Source organism: Mesocricetus auratus, unplaced genomic scaffold (assembly GCF_017639785.1).
Source record: "Mesocricetus auratus isolate SY011 unplaced genomic scaffold, BCM_Maur_2.0 Super-Scaffold_100033, whole genome shotgun sequence".
NCBI classification, from domain to species: Eukaryota; Metazoa; Chordata; class Mammalia; order Rodentia; family Cricetidae; genus Mesocricetus; species Mesocricetus auratus.
The window spans coordinates 14,378,060-14,404,398 of NW_024429213.1; the positions used below are offsets into that span (position 1 = coordinate 14,378,060).

Consider the following 26,339-nt stretch of genomic DNA (forward strand, 5'->3'; position numbering starts at 1 on the left):
AGAGTTTGTAATAAATATTAAGCCTCTGAGTGGAACTGGTGGGTGGGAGAAAAACATCCAGTTACAGTTTGAAGTCTATTTTGTTAGATATTAAAATGGGTACACCAGCTTGCTTCTTAGGTCCATTTGCATGGGAAAACTTTTTCCAACCCTTTACCCTGAGGTAATATCTATTCTTGATATTGAGGTGTGCTTCTTGCATGCAGCAGAAGGGTGGATCCTGGTTTTGTATCTATTCTGTATGTCTGTGTCTTTTTATTGGGGAAATGAGTCCATTGATATTGAGATGTATCAGTGACCAAAAATTGTTGATTCCTGTTATTTTGTTGTTGTTGGTGGTGGTGGTGGTGGTGTGTATGTATGTGTGTTTCTCCTCTTTGAATTTACTGGTATGGTCTGAGATTATTTATTCCCTGAGTTTTCTTAGAAGTAGTAATGTCTATAGGTTGGAGTTTACTTTCTAGCAGCTACTGTAGGGCTGGGTTTTGTACATAGATATTGCTTAAATTTTGTGTTACCATGGAATGTCTTATTTTCTCTATCTATGGCAATTGAAAGTTTTACTGGGTATAATAATCTGGGGTTGGTATCTATGATCTCTTAGACTTAGTAGTACATCTGTCCTGGTCCTTCTGGCTTTTAGGATCTCCATTGATATGTCAGGTGTAATTCTTACATTTTTGGTTGTGAGCCTAGCCTTTAATGGCTGAGCCATCTTTCCAGCCCAAAATGGCAAGTATAATTCTAATAGGTCTTAATTTATATGTGCCTTGGTCTTTTTTTCCTTGCAGCTTTTAATATTATTTCTTTGTTCTGTATGTTTATTGTTTTCTCTATTATGTGATGAGGGGACTTTCTTTTCTGATCCAATCTATTTGGTATCCTGTATGCTTCTTGTTCCTTTATAGTAGCTCCTTCTTTAGATTAGTATAATTTTCTTCTATAATTTCCCTGAAATTTTTTTCTGAGTCTTTGAGCTGGGTTTCTTCTCCTTCCTCTATTCCTATTATTCTTAGACATTTTTTCTTTTCATTGTGTCCCATATTTCCTAGATCTTTTGTGTCAGGAGTTTTTTTTTAGACTTAACATTTTCTTTGACCAGTGCATCTATTTCTTCTATTTAATCTTCAATGCCTGAGATTCCCTCTTCCATCTATTGTATTCTGTTGGGGAAGTTTGTCTGTATAGTTTCTGGATTTCTAAATTTTTCATTTTCAGAATTCTGTTTGGGATTTCCTTAATGATTCTATTTCCATTTTTAAATCTTGAACAGTATTATTAATTTATATGCACTGTTTTTTCTGTGTATGTTTCTGGATTTCTTTGAGGGATTAATCATTTTTCTCTTTAAGGTCATCTATAATCTCCATATGGACTGTTTAATATCTTGTGCTTCAGCTGTGTTGGAATATTCAGGGCCTGCTCCAGTAGGGTTTCTGGACTCCAGTAGAGATATATTGTACTGGCTGTTACTGACTGTTTTCACTGGTAGTTAGGCATCTGAGTTGAGTTGGCATGCTTATAGTTCTAGATGCTGATATCAGGTTTTGTCTTTGTTGGTGGGTGGTTTGTTCTTTGGTTTGTGTTTATACTCTGTTTTTTTTTATTTTTTAAGATTTATTTATTACATATATAGTGTTCTGCATACATGCCAGAAGAGGGCACCAGATTGAATTGTAGATGGCTGTGAGCCACCATGTGGTTGCTGGGAATTGAACTCAGGACCTCTGGAAGAGCAGTCAGTGCTCTTAACCTCTGAGCCATCTCTCCAGCCCCTATACTCTGGTTTTTATGAGAATCTGTTGGCTCTATATTTCATCTTAGGAAATTTTCTGTGGACCTGACAGATGTGGCTACTGAGGTTCCCAGGCAAATGTACTTAAGAAAAAAGCTGGTGTAGCCATTTTAATATGACAAGATAGACATCCAACAAAACTAATCAGTAGAGATATGGAGGGACATTATATAGTCAAAGGAAAAATCCCCCAAGAGGACACTGCAATTCTAAACATCTATGCCCAAAACACAAGGACACCCAAGTTTGTAAATGAAACACTACTATAGTTCAAATCACATTTTTACCCTCATATACTGATAGTAGGAGGCTTCAATACCCCCTCTGAACAGACAGTTTATCCAACCAAAATCTAAACTGAAACACTGAAGCTAACTGACATTATAAACCAAATGAACCTAACAGATGTTTACAAAACATTTCACCCAAACACAAAATCTTCTTCTCTGTACCTCATGAAACTTGCTTCAAAATTGCTCAAATACTCAGACACAAAGCAAGTCTCATCAGATACAGGAAAATGAAAGTAACACCCTGCATCTTATCAGACGACCACAGATTAAATTTGGATATCAACAACAACAGGAACAACAGAGCACTTACAAACTCATGGAAACTGAACAACTCTCTACTGAATGAAAACTGGGTCAAGGAAGAAATGAAAGACTTTCTATAATTGAATGAAAATGAACACACAACATACCCCAACTTATGGGACACAATGAAAACAGTTCTAAGAGGCATGTTCATAGCACTAAGTGCCTACAAAAAAATAAGGAAAACAATCGAGAGCTCTCACACTAGTAACTTAAGAGCCTGCCTGAAAGCTCTAGAACAAAACAAGAAATCACTCTCAAAAGGACTAGATGACAAGAAATAATCAAATTGAGGACTAAAGTAAATAAAATAGAAACAAACAGAACAATACAAAGAATCAATGAAACAAAGGGTTGTTTCTTTGAGAAAAATCAACAAGATAGATAAAAATTTATCCAGACTAACCAAAGGCAGAAAGACATTATCCAAATTAACAAATTCAGAAATGAAAGGAGGGGTAGGTATAATAACAGACAATGAAGAAATCCAGAGAATTTTAAGGACATATTTTAAAAACTACGCTCCACCAAATTGGAAAATCTAAAAGAATTGGATAATTTTCTCAATAGATACCACTTTCAAAAGACCCATAATTCTCAGTGAAGTAGAAAGTCATTAAAAATTTTCCAACCAATAAAAGTTCAGGGACAGATGAGTTTTTGTTTTGTTTTGGTTTGGTTTGGTTTGGTTTGGTTTGTTGAGACAGGGTTTCTCTGTGGCTTTGGAGGCTGTCCTAGAACTTGCTCTTGTAGACCAGGGTGGTCTCAAACTCACAGAGATCCACCTGCCTCTACCTCCTGAGTGCTGGGATTAAAGGCATGTGCAACCACTGCCACGCCGGACAGATGGTTTTAACACAGAATTCTACCGGGCTTTCCAAAAAGAGTTAATGCCAATACTCCTCAAAGTATCCAATAAAATAGAAACATAAGGGACATTGTCCAGTTTATTTTATGAGGCCACAATTACTCTAATTCCCAAACCTTGTAGAGACTCAACAAAGAAAGAGAATAACAGACCAATATCCCTTAGGAGCACAGATGCAAAAAAAAAAAAAACTCAACAAAATACCAGTAAACAAAATCTAAGAACACATAAAAAATCATCAACCATGATCAAGCTTCATCCCAGAGATGCAGAGATGTTTCAATGGATATAAAACCACAATAAATTTACTCCACAATATAAGAAACTGAAAGACAAAAAAACACATGATAATCACATTATATACAGAAATGATCTGTAACAAAATATAACATTCTGTTATGATAAAAGTCCTGGAGGGATTAGGGATTCAAGGGACATAACTCAAAATAATAAAGGTAGTTCACATCAAACCCATAGCCAAAATCAAATTAAGTAGAAAGAAACTCAAAGCAATTCCACTAAAATCAGAAACAAGACAAAGTTGGCCACTTTCTCCGTACCCTGCCGATGATGTCATAGCTAGAGCAATAAGAAATCGGAGATAAATGGGACACAAACTGGAAAGGAAGATATCAAAATATCTTTATTCACCAGAGAACTTGTACAGCTGACAACTTTCAGCAAAGTATCTAGATACAAAATTAATTCATAAAAATCGGTAGTCCTTCTATAGACAAATGACAAATGAACTGACAAAGAAATAAGGGAAGCAACACTTGTAGTAATAGCCTCAAATAATATAAAATATATTGGGGTAACGCTAACCAAGCAAGTAAAAGATTTGCATGATAAAAAAAATCTTCAAGTCTTTGAAGAAAATATAAGACGGTGGAAAGGTTTCCATGCTCATGGATTCGTAGGATTAACATAGTAAAAGCTGGCCTTTCTACCATAAGCAATCTACACAGTCAATGCAGTCTCCATCAAAATTCCTACACAATTCTTCACAGATCTTAAATGGACAATTCTCAACTTTATATGAAAACACAAAATAACCCTGGATAGCTAAAATAATCTCAAACAATGAAATAACTTATTAAGGTATCACTATTTCTGATTTCAAATTGTACTACAGAACTATAGTAATAAAAACATGGTATTGGCACAAAAATAGACATTTGATCCATGAAATGGAATTGAAGACCCAGACATATAGTCAAACACCCATCCATGGACAACTGATTTTTGATTAAGAAGCCAGAAATCCACATTGGACAAGAGATTGTATCATCAACAAATGGCACTGGTCAAGCTGGATCGGTGTATATACAAGAATCCAAATAGATCCATACTTCTCACTCTGCACAAAGCTCAAGTCCAAGAGGATCAAAGACCTCAACATAAATCCAGTTACTCTGAAACTGATAGAAGAGAGAGTAGTGTGGTGATATTTTGTTTATACTATAATAAATAAAGCTTGCCTGAAGATCAGAGTGCAGAGCTAAGCCACGAGTTAATCATAGAGGTCAGGCAGTGGTGGCACACACCTTTAATCCAAGCACTCAGGAAACAGAGGCAGATGGTTCTCTCTGAGTTCAAGGCCACCCAGGCCTACATGACATTAACTCTGTCTAAAAGAGAAACAGAACTTACACAAAGGTGATCCCAGCACTTGGGATAACATGACTTTAATTCCAGTACTACAAAGGTGGAGACAGGAGTGATATGGCTGGGCAGAGGGAGGAATATGAGGCAGAACTCAGTCTGAGGAGAAAGTCTGAGCATTCAGTCTGAGGATTCATGGAGAAAGGATCACCCTTTCAGTCTTAGGTAGAGGTACGAGCTAGTGGCTGGCTGCTTTGCTTCCCTGATCTTTCAGCTCTCATCCCTAATATCTGACTTCAAGTTTTTATTATTAAGACTAATTAGAATTCATGTTACAAAGAAGGGAATAGCTTTGAATGCATTGGCACACGAGAAGACTTTCTGAATAGAACAACATAAGTGTAGGCACTAAGATGAACAATTAATAGATGGAAACTCACGAAACTAAAAAGCTTCTACATGATAAAGGTCAATGCCATATGGATGAAGTGGCAGCGTACAGGATGAGAAAAGGTGTGTTACCATCATCACACCCAATAGAGGACTAATTTCCAAAAAAATTATAAAAAACTCAGAGTAGACATCAAAAATCCAAATGATTCAATAAAAAATGGGCTAAAATATAGGCAGAATTCTTAATAGAGGAAACTCAAATGGTTGAGAATCCCTAAAGAAATGTTCAACACCCTTAGCCATTAGAGAAATGTAAGTCAAAACAACTTTGAGATTCCTTCTTACACCTGTTAGAATGACTAAGGTCAATAATAAAAGTGACAGCACATGCTGGCAAGGATATGGAATAAGGGGAGCAGTCATCCATTGCTGGGCAGAGTGCAAACTTGTACAGTCACTATGGAAATCACTATGGTGGTTCCTCAGAAAGTCGAGAACTGATCTGCTTTAATATCCCAGTTATACCACTCTTTAGCATGTACCTAAAGGACACTTCACCATACCATAAGGACATCTGCTCATCTATGTTCACAGCAGCTTTATTCATAATAGACAGAAACTGGTACAACCTAGATGTTCCTCAACAGAAGAATTGATAAATAAAATGTGGTATATCCTGAGTGAGGTAACCCAGTCACAAAAAGACAAACATGCTATGTACTCACTCATATATGGATTTTAGACATGGATCTGGATAGTGCCAGTCTGCACTTCCACAGACAGAGAGTCTGGGAAACAGGAAAGAACCTAAGAGATATGCATGCTACCCAAGAGAAGAGAAATGAGGCAAGATCCTCTGAACAGATGGGGAACATGGCGAGGGGTGGGGGGGAGTGGGAGCTGGGAAATAGAGAGGGGGAGAAGAGGAAGAGAAAGTAGGTCATGGAGGAACAGGAAGGTTGACTGGGGGGGTAGGATAGGGGGAAGAGGGAATCATAGGTTAGAAGACAGATCAGGCACCAATGTGACCTCTAGTGATCTAAAGGGATGACACCAATTGGCAAGCTAAGCAATAGTGGAGAGACCACCTTGAATGCCCATTCCTGATAATGAACTTGATGTCTATAACCATCCTGGAACCTTCATCCAGTGACTGATGGAAGCAGAGGCAAACACCCACAGTTAAACACCGAACTGAACCCATGGAACCCAGTGACAGAGAGAGAGGAGCTATGAGCAAATTGGCAAAGAATGGGCTGGCAAAACCAGCAGAGACAGCTAATCTGAACAGGGGAGAGCTCTTGGACCCCAGACCGACAGTGGGGAGGCCAGCATGGGGCTGATCCAGAACCCCTGCATGTGAGAGTCAATGAGGAGGCCTGGGCAACCTATGGGGCCCTGAGCAGTAGATCAGTGTTTATCCCTGGAATACAAACAGACATCGTGTGTCTATAACACAAAGAGGGATGCTCTCTCAGCCTGGATTCTTAGGGGAGTTCCTGGACCCTGCCCTGAGTGAAATGACAGACTCTAGATATCCCTTATGCAGAAGGAATTGGCAATAGGGTGGGAGGATGGGGGGGATGATGAGGGGGTGCGGGAGGATGGGAGGGAGAGGGAACTGGGATTGACATGTAAAACAAGCTATTTAAAATTAAAAAAAGAAAATGTGGTACATTTATACAATGGAGTATTACTCACCTGTTAAAAATAAATAAATAAATAATTTTAAATGATGCCATGAAATTTGCAGGTAAATGGATGGAACTAGAAAAAAAATCATCCTAAGCAAGGTAACCCAGATTCTGAAAGATAAATACAGTATGTATTCGCTTATATGTTGATATTAGCCGTTAAGTAAATGAGAACCAACCCACAACCTGTAGACCCAGAGAGGATACATTGTATGAGAAATGAATCTATTTTAAATAAAAGGGACAGATGAACAACCACAAAGGAAAATAAAGAAAAGTTCTAAGATTAGGCCTTTAGGAACATTGTTAGAAACTTACTTCCTGTCAAAAACTCCTTTCTGCCATACTCTTTCAATCTTGGAGATGAAATCAAAGGCCTCTTACATGGTAGTTTATATATTCTACCATTGACTTCCGTCCCCAGGCCCACTTTGTTTTTTTTCTATATTTAGCTTCTCTTCTTACTCTACTATTTACGAATTATCATTTACTATTTGTCCCCTTTTGTATCATCCTACTGAGACTTAGCTTTGTCTTGCCTGAGGTGATACAGAATTTCTTCCCTCTAGTTTTTCCCTTGTCTAATCCCTTCTGTGTTTTTTGGGGGGGAGTACGTATGTTTATACATACTTATATGTGACATACTTATGTGCAGGTGTACCTGCATGCAAGTGTGGAGAAGGCCATCTGTATGCAGTGCTCCCTAATGTATTTTGTGAGATAGGGTCCCTTAAGCAACTTAAACATTGCTGTCTTAGCTACACTCGTTGGCTAATTAACTCCTGGGGTACAGCTGCCTCTGCACCTCTGTTGCCCCAGGGCTAAATTTACAGGAATACACTGTAATGTCAGGCTTTTTATGTGGGTGCTGGGATCCAAACTCAGGTTCTCACCCTCATTAGCAAGCATTAACCATTGAGCCATCTCCCCAGCTGCTCTTTTCTGCATTGCTAAAGCATACAACTCTACTCTCTTCAATCTTTCAATTGAAATGCTATCATAGTGTGAGTCTTCACTACTTCTCTTTTCCTAGTACTTAGCTTTTTCATTTGTATCAGTTTCTGTGTTCAGGGCTCTCTGCTTACTCAAACCCTTGCCACTAGTTAAGTCCCATGTATCTTTCAGGGCCAGGCTCAAGTTTTTTCTCTGCTAATTCTTCCCAGAAAACTCTAGATGCTTCTCCTTTCCCCTTCTACACTCCTATACTGCTTTTGTATCTCTTCAGTATACACATCTTGTCTTCCTAACTACCTAAACACTCACTGGGACCAGGAACTAGAATTCTATCTTTTTTTCACCACATTTGGCACCAGAACTATCTAGTTTTATATATATTGTTTCCAATATATTATCCAATTTGTCACTATTTAATAGATCACTAAACCCATGATTAACCTTTTGTCACTACAAATGTCATGCACTGTTGGTGACAGAAGATCGAAATGACTGTTAGAGATAAGGTGCATAGAAAAAGGCAGCATTTGCCTGTTTTAGCGTCAAGCAAGATGAAATGCTAACGTCCTGGTAGTGAGAGTGTTCTAGCAGCTGAAAGTGTTCCTTAATATATTTAGGTCAGTGAGGCAACTCCACAATTCTTCCAAGGGAAGGAACAGGCAAATCATTCTTTTCTAGTGTGTGCTAGGTTGTCAATAACCAGGCCTTTAATTCTATGAAGTAAATAATGATATATCTATTTTCTGATGGTTTTCTGTAGGATTTTTGCATTCTGAAACTAATAATTAAAATTCAAAATATCCTTCCCGATTTTTTGAAATTGAAAATAATGTGAGATGTGTCAGAAACATTCCAGGTTGAATTGAAGTAAGCTAAGAGAAAGGTATTGTTCCCTGAGAGTGAGAAAGAGTCAGCAGTAAAGAATGAACAACTCTTTGTTGCTGCCTCTAATGCTGGCCTCATTGCCACAGAGGGTATGTACTATTCCATCAGGAAAGGGAGAAAAAACCAGGTCAGTACTAAATTCTAAGTCACATGAAAGCCATCAGAGGCTATGAGGAGGACTCTCAATTAAGCACTATGCAATGTAGGCTTGTATAAAGGTTTCATAGTGTGTTGGAGGCGCCAGCTTAGTCACGTTGGCATGTTATCCTCGTCTTGTCATAATCATGAACAGCTGAATGTATAGCCATAACACCAAGTGGTCAAAATACTGAAAAATATCAAGTGTATGAGGAAATATGGCTCTTCTTAAAGGCATTATTTTTAATTTCTAAGCCTCATTGTTACTTAGCACATTGCTCCAGCCTAAATGCCCAAAACAATCCTCTATCTTCATTAGTTATTTAAGACATTAAGAATATTTTGTGTTATATTTTTCTGGATTACATTTTTTAGCATGCTGTGTGACATCAAGATATTTGAAGACTATATTCATTTTGTTCCTTTATTTCCAAGATTTTCAGAGAAGAATTTTGATTTAGGATGGACTTTGTATGAATCCCACGCAAAACTCTGACTTCAAAATTTCCCTTAGATTTACATATTCTTTCAAAAACTTTATCTAGCCTCACTATGATACAGGTATTTTCTAAGTAAATAAATGACATGATCCTTTCCATCTTGTACCTTATATAGGTTATAATTATGGTAGATTTACAGAAGAGCTAGCCCAGGCCAGATTGCAGTCTGAATAGTAGCACTGTTTATATTAGAGACAGTGAAGGAGAAAAAGAACCCCGATGAGATGTGGGGGAGTGCTTATTTCTCCTTAATCTGATTCCTTGCTCTTTCTCCACCTCAGTTTCTTAAATCAATATTACTGTTATTCTGAAGACAGGAATTAAAACTGCTAATTGCAACTTTCTGAACAATTATGGACATCTAAGTGAGCTGCATAAATACATCTCATGGATTTCATTTATGGGGTATACCATGACATACCTACCAGATATGTACAGCAAGCACTACATGGTTGGTTACCAGGGTCTGAACATAAGTGAATTTTTCCTATTTGTGTGAGTAGTTCTAAACAGGTTTCCAAACGATATCTGTATATACTTCCCAGCTGGATAGTCTCTGCTTCCCTTTGTTTGAAAACCAACATCCCTACTGTAATCACTTAAGTATTTTCTCCTGAGGGTTGTGTGTATTCGCTACCTTTTGCCTTACCTTATAGACTTCTCCCTGTTGGACAGTTTTTATGATGTTAATCCATTCTTCCATGTCTTTCCGACTGGGTGCAATCAGGGAGAATTTTCGCTGTGGTGTGATAACCTAAACAAAACATCATATTATTAGTTGATTTTCACAACAAAGTACTCTGCCCTGAGTCTTCAAATTCTCTACAAAATTAGACATAAGTACCAAGTATATTCCCAGCCACTTCTTTAATGTAAGACATAAGTTTCCAGAGCCACTCTCATAACTATTCAAGGCAATAATAATTATAATAGTAATAAATAACAATTTAATGCTACTTCATGTGTACCAAGCACTATTTCAATGCACTTCTAGGAATATAATTTCAATCAATCTTCATTATGTCCCCATGAGATGGACACTGTAATTCTTCCCCTTTCACAGCTAGGAAAACAAAGACAAGGGCATGAAATGACTTGTCTGGAGTCATCCAAAAGTTTAAACAAAATGAAGGCAGATTCTTCATTTCTTGAATCCACTCTCTTAAACACTAACCTATGTGTCATCTATTTCTGAAATGACCTTTCCTAAAATATTTACTTGCTCACTGCTGTCCTATGTGAAGCAATGAAAGTGTATTTGCTCTCTTATTTTTTGAGGGCAAAAAAGATGTCCAAAAAATCCAGTTCCTTTCTTTATCATGGGAAAGGAGGGGTAAGTGGAAGAACCCAGCCAGAAATAGTATCAAAGCCACGCTGAAGGTCTTATTTTATCTATGTATCTATCTACCTATCTGTCTGTCTCTGATTGTGTGTGTCTGATATGTGTGCACACCTATGTATGTGAGTGTAGGTATATGTGTGGCAAAGACCATGTATAAAGGCCAATTTTTAGGAGTTGGTTCTCTCCTCCTTAGATGGGATCCAGAGATTGAGTTCAGATCAGTGAGCCTGCATGACAAACTCTTTTGCCTGATGAGCCATCTCACTGATCCAGTACTGAAGGTCTTAATGACGTAGACAATAAGAAGAACTTCAGCTTTTTCCAGACAGTGAGAGAGAACACGATTGGCTATGGTGTCAGTCATTGCTTCAATGGCCCTGCTTGTTTTAATGATGAATGTCTCAAACTGAAGCTTGTGTTAACCATACTAACATGCAATTTCTGTCTCCTTTTGCATGTAGCACTTGATTTTGTGGTAGATAGGCATAGGAACTGCTTAGGACATTGATGATAGTCACTACTTCATTTCAAATCCAATTTTTAGCTGATCTGATGTGCAGCAGCCCTGTGTTTCAATATGATAAGGGGTAGCCTAGATTTAAGAAAAACCCTAATATAACCAACTGATGAGGCTGGGGAAAACAAGTTTTGGAGAATGTGGAAAGGATTGTTCAGGGATAGTGAATTTGACACTTTTCAGTAATTCTTCTGGTTTAGATTTACATGCAAAACCAAAGCGGTATGACATCCCAGGCACACTAAGCCCTGAACACTTCCTCTGCTTTCTTAGAAGTATTCTGATCTGCAACCTCACTACGAGCTAGATTTCACTGTGGATTGCTTATCTTGACAAAGGAAATTATGCCATGAAACTTAGTTATTCTAATTTTTCCTGTGACTTATCAGTCTCTTGAAACCCTGCCCAATGATACTTCTAAACCACCTTCACCAAGAAGAACGAATGGACACTATAATAGCCAAAGGCCCCTTGTCCCTTGAAGTCAACTTGGCGTTATAGCAGCCTATTAATAGGGAACATGACTAGTACTCATCTTCCTATATATCATTAGGCTAGTGGAAATTTGTATGAATAATAGCACTTTGCAATCAAAGAAGAATTGTTAACCCTGCTGTCCCCCAAAATGGAACAACTAGGTAGAATAACCCTACTCCTTAGCTAGCCCCAACCATGCCCATCACTGATTTTCAATCTTACTTACACAGAAACCGTGGCAAAGATTTCTACAGCTACTTTCGGCCAAGGCGACTTGAGACAGATCAATTGTTTCAAAGTGTGCAAACTGGAAAGACATAGAGGGAGAATGATTAATTAGCCAAATAGACATTAAAAGGTGTACAAACACACACACACACACACACACACACACACACACACACTGACAAACATTTTTGGCAATTATGATCCAACCATTTATTTGTCTTGTCATATAAGACCTCACATTCAGAATGGCCTAGAACTTGGTCTAATGCTTTATTATTGCCATCTTTAAATTCCTGATCACATGCCTTTCTATAGACTTTCTACTTACTGAATCAAAACAGATATGTTGTAATGAGTAGAATAGAGTAAAACTTGCTTCCTCCAAAAAAATTCCTGATCATTTGATCTTTGGGCTTGTGTTTTATAAATAAAGCCCAATAAGAGCATGGGTTGTGCACATGAATACAGGAAACATGTATCATCGCATGCCTGCCTGTATTTTGTCATTCTAATTGTATTTATAATATACAATTTCAGTGAATTCTATCATGGTGGCAATGCAAGTACAAAATATGTTATGTCTATGACTGATCAGGCATGGATATTGGCAGTCCACACATTCTGTTGGAGCCAGAACTTGCTACAGACATGAAAAAAAGGCAGTATTTTTAAACAATCAACCAAGGAGCCCTATTCTATTCACTCGTATTCCTATTCTGTCCTGGTATTAAGCAACCATTAATGTTGAAAAGGAAAGCCAGTACAAACTACTGTGCCTTTTCCATTTACTCAGAAAGTGTTGGCAGAATGTGAAAATATAAAAAAGTGAAAAAGAAAGAGCTAGTTTGTCTACTGCTGAAAACAAAATACGCATGCATGTATGAGCTACTAACGCAAATTATATAATGATGGTTGTTCTTTATGTAAGCTATATGCTCTTATACTTAAAACTGGAATGGTGCAAATGAAAACTAAATGGCAAACTTCACACTGATTATTTAATTTTTAAGAATAACATTAAATACCAAATTAAAACACCATAAGTCAATGCTGTACATTTTAGTATAAATATAAAACAGTTTGTGTTAGTGTCATTAATGGCATTTTTCCTGGTTTTTGAATTAAGGGTTCTGCATTTTCATTTGTACTACGAATTTTGTAGGCAGCTCTGGATATAGAAACTAACTGGAAAGTCCACAAAAATGAAGAGACATAGAAAAGGGTAAAGGAAAAATACTATCACTCATTTGGCCCAAAGGGATTAGTTAAGGGAAGAGTAGATGGTTTCAAGTTGCGTTTTATTGGTGGCCTTCTCTGCACCCACATATTTCTTGGCACCCACCCACTCATGCAGATGAAAGGGTTTTATAATTACCGAAGGATGGTGTGCAAAGTGGAGCTTCTGTCCTTGGATCAGACAATATCTAAGCTTCCATTTCCTGAAGGAGTTACAGTTCTTTAGCAGGGGTCCTTCCTTCAGTATTTTCTGAAAGACAGAAACATAGCAATAGATAGGTTAGATGAATTTGTGAAAGCGTTTATTTGTTCTCTCTGATGGGAAAATTACTTATCTGGAAAACTCTATCTCTGCTACATAGCTGATGAATAATAGCCTGTAGGCCAGGCAAGAACACAAGGAAATTAGTTCCACCAGAAAAGACATTGGTTTTCTTACTATAAAGTGCTCGTGATGACATAGCCTTCAAGTTTTTTTAGGATATATTGCTCACAAGCAATGGAGAACATCTCCATTTGTGGGAAGGGTAGAGAGAAAAGCATGCATGTATAAATATAAAAATGACAGTCCCGAGAAAGTACAAGTAGCAGTGAAAACGGCTAAGTTCAGTAAAGGCAGATTTTCCTAAACTGACAAGGTTGTAGCCCTAGATACAACCTTCCAAACAGCTCTTTTAGAAGATTCTTCTTAGAATACTAAGTTGGATGATGTCTCTTCACTGCTCACAAGCCTTAGAATACTAAGTTGGATGATGTCTCTTCACTGCTCACAAGCCTCCAATAGCTTCCTAATGTTTTTAGAACCAAATATAAATTCCTTATCAAGGCCTTCAGGGGATTCACGAACTGGTGACGGAGCCAGCATAAAAAGGACTCCAAAAGACAATGACCTTCTGATGACTTTCTTTATTTAGCACATTGTCTGGCCAATGATTTTCCAGCTATTGCACAACAGACTGATCCTACCGGATACAGAAACTACTTATCATTTTTACCACTGAAGACATATGTTACAGAAAACAAACCAACATAAAGACTGCAGAATTACTCACCCAGACTAATTGGACAAAGAGCCAGACAGTTAAATTCACCACATCAAGGCTCTGTTTGTTTGTTTGTTTGTTTTTACTGTGATGTCTCCATCATCTAAATCAGAATTTACTATTATGTGGCCAAAGAAGTGTTTCGTTTAACCTAACTAGTATATCTAAATATTTTAATTAATTGATAATGTTTAAAAGACATATTTCCAGAAAAAGAAAATAGTCTAATCCAGTACTGGATTCTGCATACTATAACACTGACCTGCATGGCAAGATGTGTCCACTAGTACAATACTAGCATTAAGGTTATAGGGTTAACCAATCACTTAGCCCTGTTCCACAGGAGGGAATTCACATGTGGTACTGTCAATCCACTGGATAGTTTCCCTTCCCCTACTTTTAGTTTAAAGACCTGTAACTGAGACTACCAGGTTATCTAAATATCTACTTTCTTTTCTGAAAAGCACCTTCACTTTGTAAAAATGGGCTATTAAATCAAGATTTTTTTACATTGTAAACTGAGCATATAATATCCCAAGAGGATTCGTGTTTTAGTTTAGGCATTTGCCAACTATTTTATAATATTACTATGAGCAAGAAGGAATAATAATTACCTTTCTCAAATTCCTTTTTTATCTATCTCTAGACCAAATCCTTTCCATACACATACCATCCCAAATACAATTGCTACTCCAGGACCTATGTTAGTGCTAGGAACTGGATTTGAGTCCTCCGGAAGAGCATAAAGTACTCCTAACTCTGGGCCATCTCTCCAGCTTGACAACCAACATGCAACCCAACTTGGGGGACCCCAGCCAAACTGCGCTATTAAGGAGACAATTGGGCTAGCAAGTCTATGTAGGAGGAAAGTTTCTGCATGTCACTATAAGTTATATATCATATATATTACTATAAATTATAAATCAGAAATGGATTCTGGTAAGTTAAGATGTACAGTGTAGTATTTAGCAAGCATGAAGAAAGTAACTTTAAACTTTATATTTACACATACTATGTATGGACTGGAATGGCTAAAATCCAAAATAAAAATAACATCAAATAGTACTAAGGATGTGCAGTAATAGGAATTCTCATTCATTGTTGTTAGGAATATTGAATGTTATAGGCAAATTTGGAAGACAGTTTGTCAGTTTATTGGAAAATCAACATATGATGTGGCAATTGCTATCCTTGGAATATACCAAGTTCACTGAAAACTTAAATCATTGTAAAAATCTGCACCACAAATGTTTATAGAAACTTTATTCATAATTCAAGCCCTGGTTTATTATATGAAGATATTGCAATTTTTCAATGGTAGCAGCCAATGGGGGATAAAAAAAAAATTTTAAGGCAAGGAAAACAGTTTGTAAGCTATGGCTAGCTGCCAGGAAAGAGTTTGCAATTTCTGAATTACAGCTGTTATCACTTCAGAGGAGGTTACAGTAAGTTTAGCACTCATGTATATGAAGTCCATTCATGGAAGACACACATTACCAAGTTGAAGGCAGATAATGTCAATGTAATTTATGCACAGTAGAGATAATGGCTAAACACAGGATCTATATCATCAACTGTTGAACATGTATGAGTACCCAAACCTGGATATCTAAGAACTAAAAGTGATCACAGTCCTTTTCTTTGCAAACTCTACTCCCTCTTAGAAAAACTTAACATACTAACCAAATCATTGTTTTAAAATAAACTGTTGTGTTTCTTTTTTCTAAAGGCAGCTTCAGGATGGTAGCTTGAACATGTAGAAGCAAATTTCAGGGGATTTCTACAAGTCAATGAGATACAGGCATTGAAAATGATTTTGCTTGCTTGGGACCACTAAACAGAACAATTGCCTGTGAGGTAATTGGAAGAAGCAAACAGAGAGACAAGGCTAGCCTTCAGATAGATGTGCTAAGGGGAGAGCTCTGCCTCTGTCTCAGAAGAACATTCCAGTGCTTCCCAGCCATTGGCCTTTTGCAGAATGCACATCTCACTGCCCTTTCTGGGCCACCATGCACTGTCTTGTCTATAATTTCCAGATAGGAAATCTGAAGGCTTAGACATTCTCCACTACTTTTCTCAACCTGCAATTACAAAATGTTGGTGGACTCTGCTTTTTCTCAATCTGACAAGAAAAGTGGGAATGCCTGGTTAATTAGTATGTACACAACAGAGTGAATACGAACCCCACACAACCCCCACTAAACTTTGTCCTAAAAGACCTGATCACAGATAGCTAAAAATGAGATTGCGTTCTGTGAGCAGCTCTGAACAGTCATTAGTAGAACTGAGCTAATGAGCCTCCCCCCAAGGGCCAACTAGCCATCCTTATCATTCTAGAGACATAATGTTCCATGGTGAGCATGAAGGAAGTTCTGCTTTTTTTGAAGTAACAATCCAAGGGTGACTAAAAGACTAATTAGAATTCATATTTATGTAGCATCTTCTAGCTAATTCTGCCCTATGGAAAAAAATCCATGAGCTTAGTTCTTGTTACTTTTATTTTTTATTAAAAATAATTTTCCACAGTTCCTTGAAATGATTTATCCAGATATTATTCTTCTTAAGACATCATCAAATAATTTGACAGTTTTCTTCTTAAATGATGCTCTGCTTTGTAAAACTATGGAGACTGCAGCATCCTGGGGCTGAAATGTTTGTCAGAATACGTTTTTAAGTTACTTATGGAAGGACTGAGGAATGGGACACTAAGTATCAAAATCTTATTGATGGCCATATTTACGGAGACATCACTGACTTCATAAAATGGGGCATAATCCTCGTCTAATCTGTCCCATTCGTGTTGTGAATATCTGTGCAGTACCAAGCAGGCAGACGTTAGAGCGAGGTCCTTGTACATACTGAAAAGCCACCCCACCCACACCATCTGATGCTTCTTAACCTGAGCACTCTGTAGACAGGCCTCCTAAGGTCTCCTGCCAGTTATACCATTAAAACACAGATAACTCAGGAAGACTATGCTGTAGTGGTGATTATTTTGGTAGATAATACATCTATAGTCCCACAATTCAAACAACATAGATGCACTAAGTTTCATTCAAATCCCAAGAGTACTGGATTCAGAAGCATAGGTAAGCAGGGCCTATGTACAGTGTTCATACAATATGTCTGTCAAAACTCTAGAGCTCTTTCAGAAAAGACTAGAGTATTGGAAAACTTAGCTTCATTTCATTTTGGACGCTGTCTGATAAGCCAATCCTTAAACCCATTGCTTCTAGAAACCCCCATACCCAGGCTCAGGGAGTTTTTCTTTGTCATACTCTGAAAGACTCGGCACATACAAATTAATTGTCAATACCTAATGGAGAGCATTTCTTTTGCTCCATATTTAGAAAACAGCTAAAATACCTCAATGGGATCCTGATTACCTACAGGCAATTAACTTCTGCCTGTTGCTTAATTGAGAAAGCGCAAGCACAGCTGTGGCCATGACCTTTTCTTATCTTCCTCCCAAGTCCCCAAAGCTGCAGCTCTCCGCTGTGTCTCTTTTTTCTGTAGCTTGTGAGGTTCTGGGGGGAATTATTTACCCTTTCCTCGTAAAATGAGCCCCTATTACATAGCCAAATTGAACTGCACTCCCACCCAATGAAACAGTAGGCAAATATCACCACAATGTACCAGTACCTGTTAGCAGCTAGCTACGCTCCTGTCCTATTTGCTCGCACTGCTCTTGTGAAGGAGGCTGAGTTGAGTTGACAGATGGTCACCCCCCAAATAAGAACTGGACCCTCACTATGAGGGCAGCTTCTGAAGCTTTCTGTCTCCTTTAGTCTCCGAACCCAGAACATCTATTCTCTTTGCTTTGGGGGTGGGGGTAATGGGCCTGCCAAAGTCAATTCAGAGCAACAGTGTTTGATTTAGTTAAAATGCAACTCTGGGTGCTTTAGGCTTTAAGAAAGGCCAGAGCCACTGATTCTCTGAAAGCTTTACATTCCCCAGGGTCTTGTTGTCTTGACAGGAGTCAGACAGACTGGCTCCAGCACTTACTAGCTGTGTGACCTTGGGCAAATCACTTAACCTCTCTGAGCCTCAATTTCCTTGTCATTTAGATGAGGGTACCCTGCAGAGCATATATCTGCCACTCAGAGTTCCTTGTTCCTTGTGAATTGTGAGGCTGAGGCTCTACTGATACCAATTTTGAGATTTTTAGTCCATGGCTGGCTCGGTGCTATAGCAGAAGGATGAGAAGTAGGGAGAAGCACTGCCTGGTTTTTTCACGAGTTGCAGCCCTAAATTCAGGACAACCACAGACAAACTGAGAGCTGTGGGTCATCCTAGTACTGACAAGGCAGACCTCTCTGCTGCCCGGGGCTGTACAGACTAGTGAACTACTTCTACTGCACTTTATGCTAAGGAAGAAATATTGGGGATCATCCAGGTTTCTACTCTTTGCCAATAAGAAAATAGAAAAGCCTAGGATGATGTTCTATTTTAGTTTTCCTAAGCACGCAAAAACTTTAACTAGTCCTCTGCACATCACTCAAAACAGAGTTTACAAACATTTGCAAATGTATGATACATGTGTATTCTTATTCTCGGTGTGATTCATAGTCTTCTGAGTACAATGGATTTCTACATTTAATGTATCAGGGAGCGCTTATAAGCTCAGTGTATGTGTAGCATCCTCATTTGTTTTTACAGCAGCAAAACATCTCATTGTATAGATAGAATGTTACTAATTTATATGGTTTATTATTGATGGGTAGTGGTTTCAGATCTCATTCCATTAAACAACATTTCAATAATCCTCTGTATATAAGTGTCATTCCCTGGCATGAGCCATCAATAAGATGAATATCAAGAACTGGTGACATAAAATGAATCCACTGGGACATTAAAGCTGTAACGCTTAAAAGTTTTGGGATAACTAAAAACAGGAGCAGGAAATCCAGTGACAGAAACGGTGAAAGCTTAGCCTGTTAGTCTGTGTCTTCTCTGGTCTCTAGCATATTCCTCTTTCCTTTTTTAAAATTCCCTGAGTTTTCTAAGAATGGTAAGAATTACTAATTGCTTAAAGAGTGGGGAAGAGATAAACAATCTCGGCCCTGGTTGCCAAAATCCAGAAAGTGATAGCTTGGCTTTTGCTAACTGCCTTGGGTCTAACAACTGGGAAGAATGCAGAACTAAGCAGACCCCCAGCCCTGCAGAGCCATGGTAATGATTGTCTTCTGCAGAGCGGCTTGCACCCTCCACTAAGTCATCTTACTACAATGAGCTTGTTGACAGGACTGGGATGTGAATGCTGGTCTACGGAGTTCAAAGTCTGTGCTTCTGCCTTAAAACTGCCTTTCAACTTTCAGAGCTAAACCTACCCTGCTGGAGGTGAAAAAACAATCGTGATCGAAGGGGGGGGGCTGCTGATATCCAAATCAAATAGTAAATGGATGGATGGAAGAACCTGGACTGGGGCTCCTTAAAAACTTCTCTGGGGTGAATGAGGGTTTCATGTAACCACACCTTTTTCATTTGTTCCACATTAACAGAACCTGCTGGAACATGAGCAGAGTTCTGGGACTCAAGGAGAACCATGGAAACAAATGAGAAAAGATCAGTGGAAAAATGGGTTGACTTCAAGAATATTACTGAGTGGGAGAATTGGAAGTTTGGGTGGAAAGGTAGCTTCCTGCATATGGTGGGTTTTGCTCTACAAATGCACAGGAGTAAAGACCAGCATTGGGAGGAGCAAAATTATTTTCAAGCTGTGAAGAAGCTAAAAGTTTGTAATTAGGAAAGATGGGAGAGCAATAATGTAAGTAAAGGTTTAGCAGATGCCTCTGGTTCTGATGCAAAGTCTCTACGGAAAAATATCAGAATATTTTGGATCTTGGTCTTCAACTTATCCAGGATCAGAGAGGCCAGAATACCAATTTACTTCTCTGATACCATGAACTTATACAGGATGACAAAGTAATATCTACTTCTAACTGATTTTCCTTCCCCCTTCCACCTGATTATCAGCCTCCAAAGACGGAGTTTCTAACATTTTTCTTCTCTCAGGACTCTCTGCTCTAATTTCATATTTTAGGCTGCCACCAGCAAGCTACATGGCCTCTTTATCTCAATCTCATCTTCTAAGATCCGTGGACACCATTAAGGTTCACATGATGGCCTCATTAGAAGCAGGAAAAATGGCAATTTCTTCTCTAAGTTTCACTCCCATCCACAGAAAGAGAGTTAATTCTAGCTGGCAAGTACCTATTTCCCCCTTGTTTTACTTGTATTATTTCACTTAAGATGAAAACAGAAGTCATCTGATGAAGGGATGGACAGCTGAGACTTAAAGAAATTAAGGTAACTAATTCTAAGTCAGAGTGGGTATCAGAGCTGGGATTTGAACCTTGATCTGTTTGACTCTGCTTGCCTGCCCCTCATCAAATATCTATATAAGTCATCATGATGTCATTTGAGTGTCAGGCCCTCCTTCTATTTGAAGGAAAAAGAGCAGACTAGTAATGCTTGCAAATGGTCTTAGTTAAATTTCTTGAAAAAGATCATTTTCTACAAATGATTTTACAAACAGGGAAGAAAAACAAAACAGTCCTTTGGCCAGGTAACTAAAATGCCATAATCCCAAATATTTCACATTATTTTCAAGTTTCACCTTGTAACAACATGCTAGGATCGATTAAGAACTCCTAATCTACGGAGTTTTGCCTCTATCTAATAGGTATGATAAATATCTAAAAGGTAGTTAGACATGCTCTCAACCTGAAACCAAAAAGAATCCTTGCAAATATGTGGTTCATCTGGTTACAACTCACTTGAACAGCAGGACACCGAAGATGCAACTTCTGTTGTCTGTGCTCTGATTTATCCAACTACGTCTTTAAATGTCTCTCAGAAAGCCCACACGTTCTTGGGTAGTCAATGTTTACTTCTGATTTGGGAAGATTGCCTTATTGCTAAACTGGTCCCATCAGCTACTCAACTGGCAAAGCAGTCCTTGATAAAGTGGCTAGATAATAAAGAGGGGATATTTGGATTTCAAGATCTTCTTTGTCTTAAGGTATGGCACTGAGAATAATTATGAATAGGTCAGACAGAATCAGGTGTTAATACAGTTTTAGGCCACTTGCTTCTTGTGGCACTGGTAGACTAGGAAAGGTTAAACAGGTGAATTCACTAGTATTTGTGTGGGAGGAGGTGGAGAAGGAGAAGGAGGGTGAGACTGAATTATGAGGGGGGAGAACAGAGTCAAGTCTAAGGGCAGCTCAAGGGTGGGATTGTCTTGGGGTATGGTGCATAAATATCCATTCTTGAAGCTGTGGATAGTCTTTAAAAAGACTGTCCCTGCATGAACAAAATTGCCTTACAGACAGTTTAGCAGTTCCACAGATCACTAAATCTGGAGAAGAAAGCAGGGGAGAGCAATGATTATTAATGTGACAAAGAAAAAAATTGTCATGGGCCTTGGTCCCAGGTAAATCACTAACTAGGTAACAAAAGTGAAAAATCTCTAGAAAAAGAAGCTACCGGTCTCAAGCTTCTTGGAGTAACAACTACAACAAAAGAACAATACTGAGAACTGCTCGTTTTCCCTGAGCCCTTACTATGGAAAACTCTTGCTAATAATATTGTATGAGTTATCTATTTTGATCCTGAAAACAATTCTAAAAGGTAGATGTCATGATAATCCCATTTTACAGGTGGAAAGACTGAGTCTCAGAAAGATTGAGTAATTTTTCTAAAGGATTGATAAATGGGAACGCTAAGACTCCTCAAGAATGACTAGTTACTTCCTCGGGCAAACAAAAAAATATCTAAATACCTAGTTTTACTGGAAATGATACCATACTTGAAGTCAGCTGATAGAAGGATTGTTGATAGAAATCAAAGCTTGTTGGCCTTGTGCTGTCTTTGTTTTACTATTAAAAGCTAAAGTAGTTAAGCAATCACTATTTAATTTATATAACATTTTTGTAGGCTGATCTTCAAGACCTTTATTTGATTCTGAAGTCACTTTTAAGGGACAAGCAAGGCAAGAAATACTATTTGGAAGGCACACAGGGTCACTCAATAAAATGGTACAAGCCTCTCTTTACTTCATCTCCAGATTTTTGTGCACTTTTGTGTTTGATACTATTTTAGCGAGTAATTCATAGATCAAAAGCTGATTTTTACTTTCTTGCCATTCTGTAGTATTGCTGGTCAGAAGTATGAGGTAATCAAATGGGCTACCGGCAGACATCCTCTAGGTTAATGAAGAGAATGCCATACTGGACCCAAAGGGAAAGTCTTCTATGATTCGAATGACTCCTCCTAACATTTTAAAAAATAATTTGGTCACGCAACTGATGCACAAAAAATCCCATAAGGCTCTTATTGAAAAATATTGGAGTGCTTGTCTTACTGCCGCCTCCCCTCCAGGCAGCCACTTCTCACAGCTGGTTCTGATGCTTGACCCTAACATCCACTGCTACCCTTTTCACAGTTTAGGAAACACTGCCCAAATCTGCAACTTTATAAAAAACGTCTCCCTGTGGGCAAACACCTTGTAAAATCACCACCACTCCTCTCGAGGCAGGCTGTATTTAAGAGATTAAGGCTCTTCTGAAATGGCTACTGACTACAGTAATCAAATACCCACTGCTCAGGACTTAAAGCAAGGCTGGCTAGCATCTGCATCTTGTGCTATTTAACTCATGCTAGCCTATCCAAAAATGGTGACGGGAAAAGTACAAATAAACTACTAATGGAGGAAAGAGGAGGGGGCAGCAGAACTGATAGAGCTAGAAAGGGAGGAAGAAACAAAGAAACGAGAATAGTACATTTCTATTACATGGTAGGTTAGCTAGGGGTGGTAGCAAACACTCACAGACTTGTAGAAGACATGAGATGTTCATTCCCCCACCAATGATGCATAGGATTCCTACTGGTCCTGGAACAGTCTCTACACCGCTGTTTGGTTGGCTCTTGCATTATACACTAATCAATGTGTGCAGCTCTCTGTTCCCAGTGGCTAGGGACAAAGCAGCGGCCACTAAAAATGGGAAGAGGGTTGCTATCAGCTGCAATCTGAAGAACAATTAGTCTTGAATCTTGAGCACACACAAAATAAACAGTTGGCAATTTTGACCTGGCAGAGAGGGAGGCCCTTTAATTGGGAACAGGATTTAAGAAAGGGAGGGGGCAAGGGAGAGTTCAGTTTGAAACAAACTCACTAATGACAGTGTGCACAGAAAAGAAACCTGAACGTGGAGAAATACAGAGACTCAGCTGTGCCTTTATTGTTCTCTTTACCTCTCTATTCATGTAAATAAGAGTAGGATTCTAAGCAGACTAGCATTTGACGTGTATGCCTTTTCTGAAATTTCCTGCTAGGTACTTTGAATTCATTAATGCTAACACGGCAACACCGAAAGGTAGTGTTATCTCTCTTATATTACAAACAAGACACGGAAACTCGCAGAATGGTGGATTCACTTCTGCAAGGTCATACACTGTTTCAAAGAGTGAGGAGTTTGAATTCAAGCCTGCCTGAGTCCAAAGCCTACATGAATTTCTATATATTCCATGCTATAGCCAGTGCCAGTGCTGCTTTTATGAAAACTGAAGATCGGTTGCAGGTGAGAGGGTGGATAGTTCGTGAGGCTATAAGAGATTAGCGCAAGTTCATTTGCCATTTGTAAAGCAACATTTGTATGGAATTTGATGCTGGAAGTAACATACAATATAAACAAATTATACCTCAAGCTGCCATCTCCTTAAAAGGAACTGTGCATAAGGTTATGGAAATTTGGCATTTGATTTATCAAGGGAAGCCAAAATATAACAGAAAAAAATACTACAAAAATGCCTTCCTACCAAATTTAAGACTTCATGCATAGCCCCTTATCCCAGGACACAAACTATGTCAAAACTGAGCAGGTTGAGAAGGCAAAGTCAGCATGCAATTCTCTTGATAAATCACACTACGGGGTATAGCTGAGTTATGTCTGACAGGAATAGTACCCACAATGCCACAACTTACCCAGAGGAGACATTTGAAGAATGCTTGTAAAGTCAAATTGAGTGGAGAAAATCACATCCAGGGAAGACAATGAGAAAAAGAGTATTTTCAAGTGTCCAGGAATCTAGTTCTTATCAACCAGCTCTTAAAAGCCATAACTGTTGCAGGAGACACCTGAATATTTTGATATATCCGAGCACATATTTATGCAAAACAAATTTAGTGTAGTAAAAAGGAATGTAGATCTTGGACTCAGATAAGTGTGGATTTGAAACTCTGACCCATCACTTACAGTATTAGGTGTGTGTCCTTGAGAAAGTCACCTTGCTTATAAGACTCAGCATTTTTAATCAGTTAAAAACAAGTATAATCACCTTTAATGCTGAAAAGAATGAAGATAAGACATGAAATCATGGTCGGTGAGGGCAGAAAAGTCGTATGTGCTTCTTTCTGTGTTTGTAAAGGCAAAACTTTCGGGGCTGGAACTGGAACAAGTGTAGCTGTGTGTGAGGCTACAGCAGGGTATTGTGGATCAGTGTGACTACAGTGTTTTGTCCTAAATTTTGGGGGGTGTAATTTATATATAAACAACACAGGATCAGTGGGTCTATAGTAAACCAGAGATTGTGCTACTTTGAGATTTTATGAATTTAGCCCACGGAAGCAGAGATTCTTTACTTTTCACAAGTAGAAGAACAAGGATCACTGGGAAAGGAAACAAAGACTACAAATAGAAAACCTAATTGAAGTCTGTAAAAGAATTTGTGCCTTCCAACTACATAAAGAACCTCATCTACTGGGAGATGTGAGGCTGTTTAAAAAAGGCGAACCTCAAACATCAGGAGAACATCTTTGTCAGTACAAATATCCAAGATAAGCAGCAAGGAATGCTAGGTTTGAGAAAGCTGTATTAGAACAGTTAGTGAACATGAGTGTTTGTATCTCTTTAAATGCAGAACATCGACATTTCAAATATTTCTCTGGTGTTTGTATTAAAACAAAAAGAAAAATTTAAAAGCCCTGAAAGGCTGATTGCTTTGAAAACATCCTCCTCTATTGTATTCCTTCACCCATAGCTAGGGGAAACACAGACTCAAGAACTGATAAAAACTGACTAGAGTGAAGTATCGCTACCGTTTCCCTAGTAGGAACTATACACACAGCATATTCTGATTCCTGGCCAATTATACGGGAAGGTCCCAATGTCAGACCTTTCAAAGTTTAACCTTCAGAAATTAAAAACTAGTTAAATATAGTATGGGTAGATGTCACAAGGACCATTTTATAGCACTTAAAACTGTTTGGAGAGTAAGGTTTATCTGTGATGTGGCTAGAGAGGTCCTGAATCTACATAACAACTTCCATCACGCATTTACACTAAAGTAGAACTGTTGCCAGGAATTTTCTTTTGTTTTATTTCAGTGATAGGGGTTGAACCCAGGGTCTTGTGTGTGATAGGCAGGTATGTGACAGGCTCTACCTCTGAGCTTATGCCCAAACCCCAAATTCTTTCTTAGTCTTCTTTGTCACTCATGTGTCACTCATGTGTCTTCTATAGTGGTAAGTCATGAATGCATGTTTGTGAGGATTTGGAAGTCTCAAGAGAGCTGCAGTAAACTATGCCTTCAAACACCCATTTCCCTGCTCACAGCAATATGGGATGGCAACATACTTGAGATATTCCTTACAGATGTTTTTTTCTTTTCCTTTTTTGGTTTTTTTGAAACAGGGTTTCTCTGTGTAACAACCCTGGCTGTCCTAGAACTCACGCTGTAGACCAGGCTAGCCTCGAACTCACAGAGATCCACCTGCCTCTGCCTCCCGAGTGCTGGGACCTTGTTTATAGTCCTGGGATTCAAACCCAGGATCTCATGCATGTGAGACAAGTGCTCCACTGCTGAGCCACATCTGTAACGTAGGGTTCTTAAAATTTTCATCATTTTGTCTTTGCTGCAGATAAAGGAACTGTTCATTCTACTTTGCTTTGAATTCTGCCAAGTACATCTAAAGTTGTGCTTTATTAATATAAGAGCAGTGTGAAAACAAAACAATTTTCAATATAGTTAGTGCAGGGAGGAAGGCAGAGTCTATGCTATGAACT

At 38.5% G+C, this 26,339-nt stretch overlaps 1 protein-coding gene across 1 annotated transcript in view; it reads right to left on the reverse strand.

Annotated features, from left to right (window-relative positions):
- Positions 1-26,339, reverse strand: part of Dgkk (diacylglycerol kinase kappa) — a 124,361-nt gene that overhangs the window by 63,910 nt on the left and 34,112 nt on the right. Inside the window, exons 2-4 of the mRNA XM_040733736.1 lie at positions 13,368-13,478; positions 11,991-12,071; positions 10,078-10,182 (exon numbers count right to left, since the gene is read on the reverse strand). Of these exons, the coding sequence (XP_040589670.1) occupies positions 10,078-10,182; positions 11,991-12,071; positions 13,368-13,478 (297 nt within the window). The remainder of the gene's footprint in view (positions 1-10,077; positions 10,183-11,990; positions 12,072-13,367; positions 13,479-26,339) is intronic.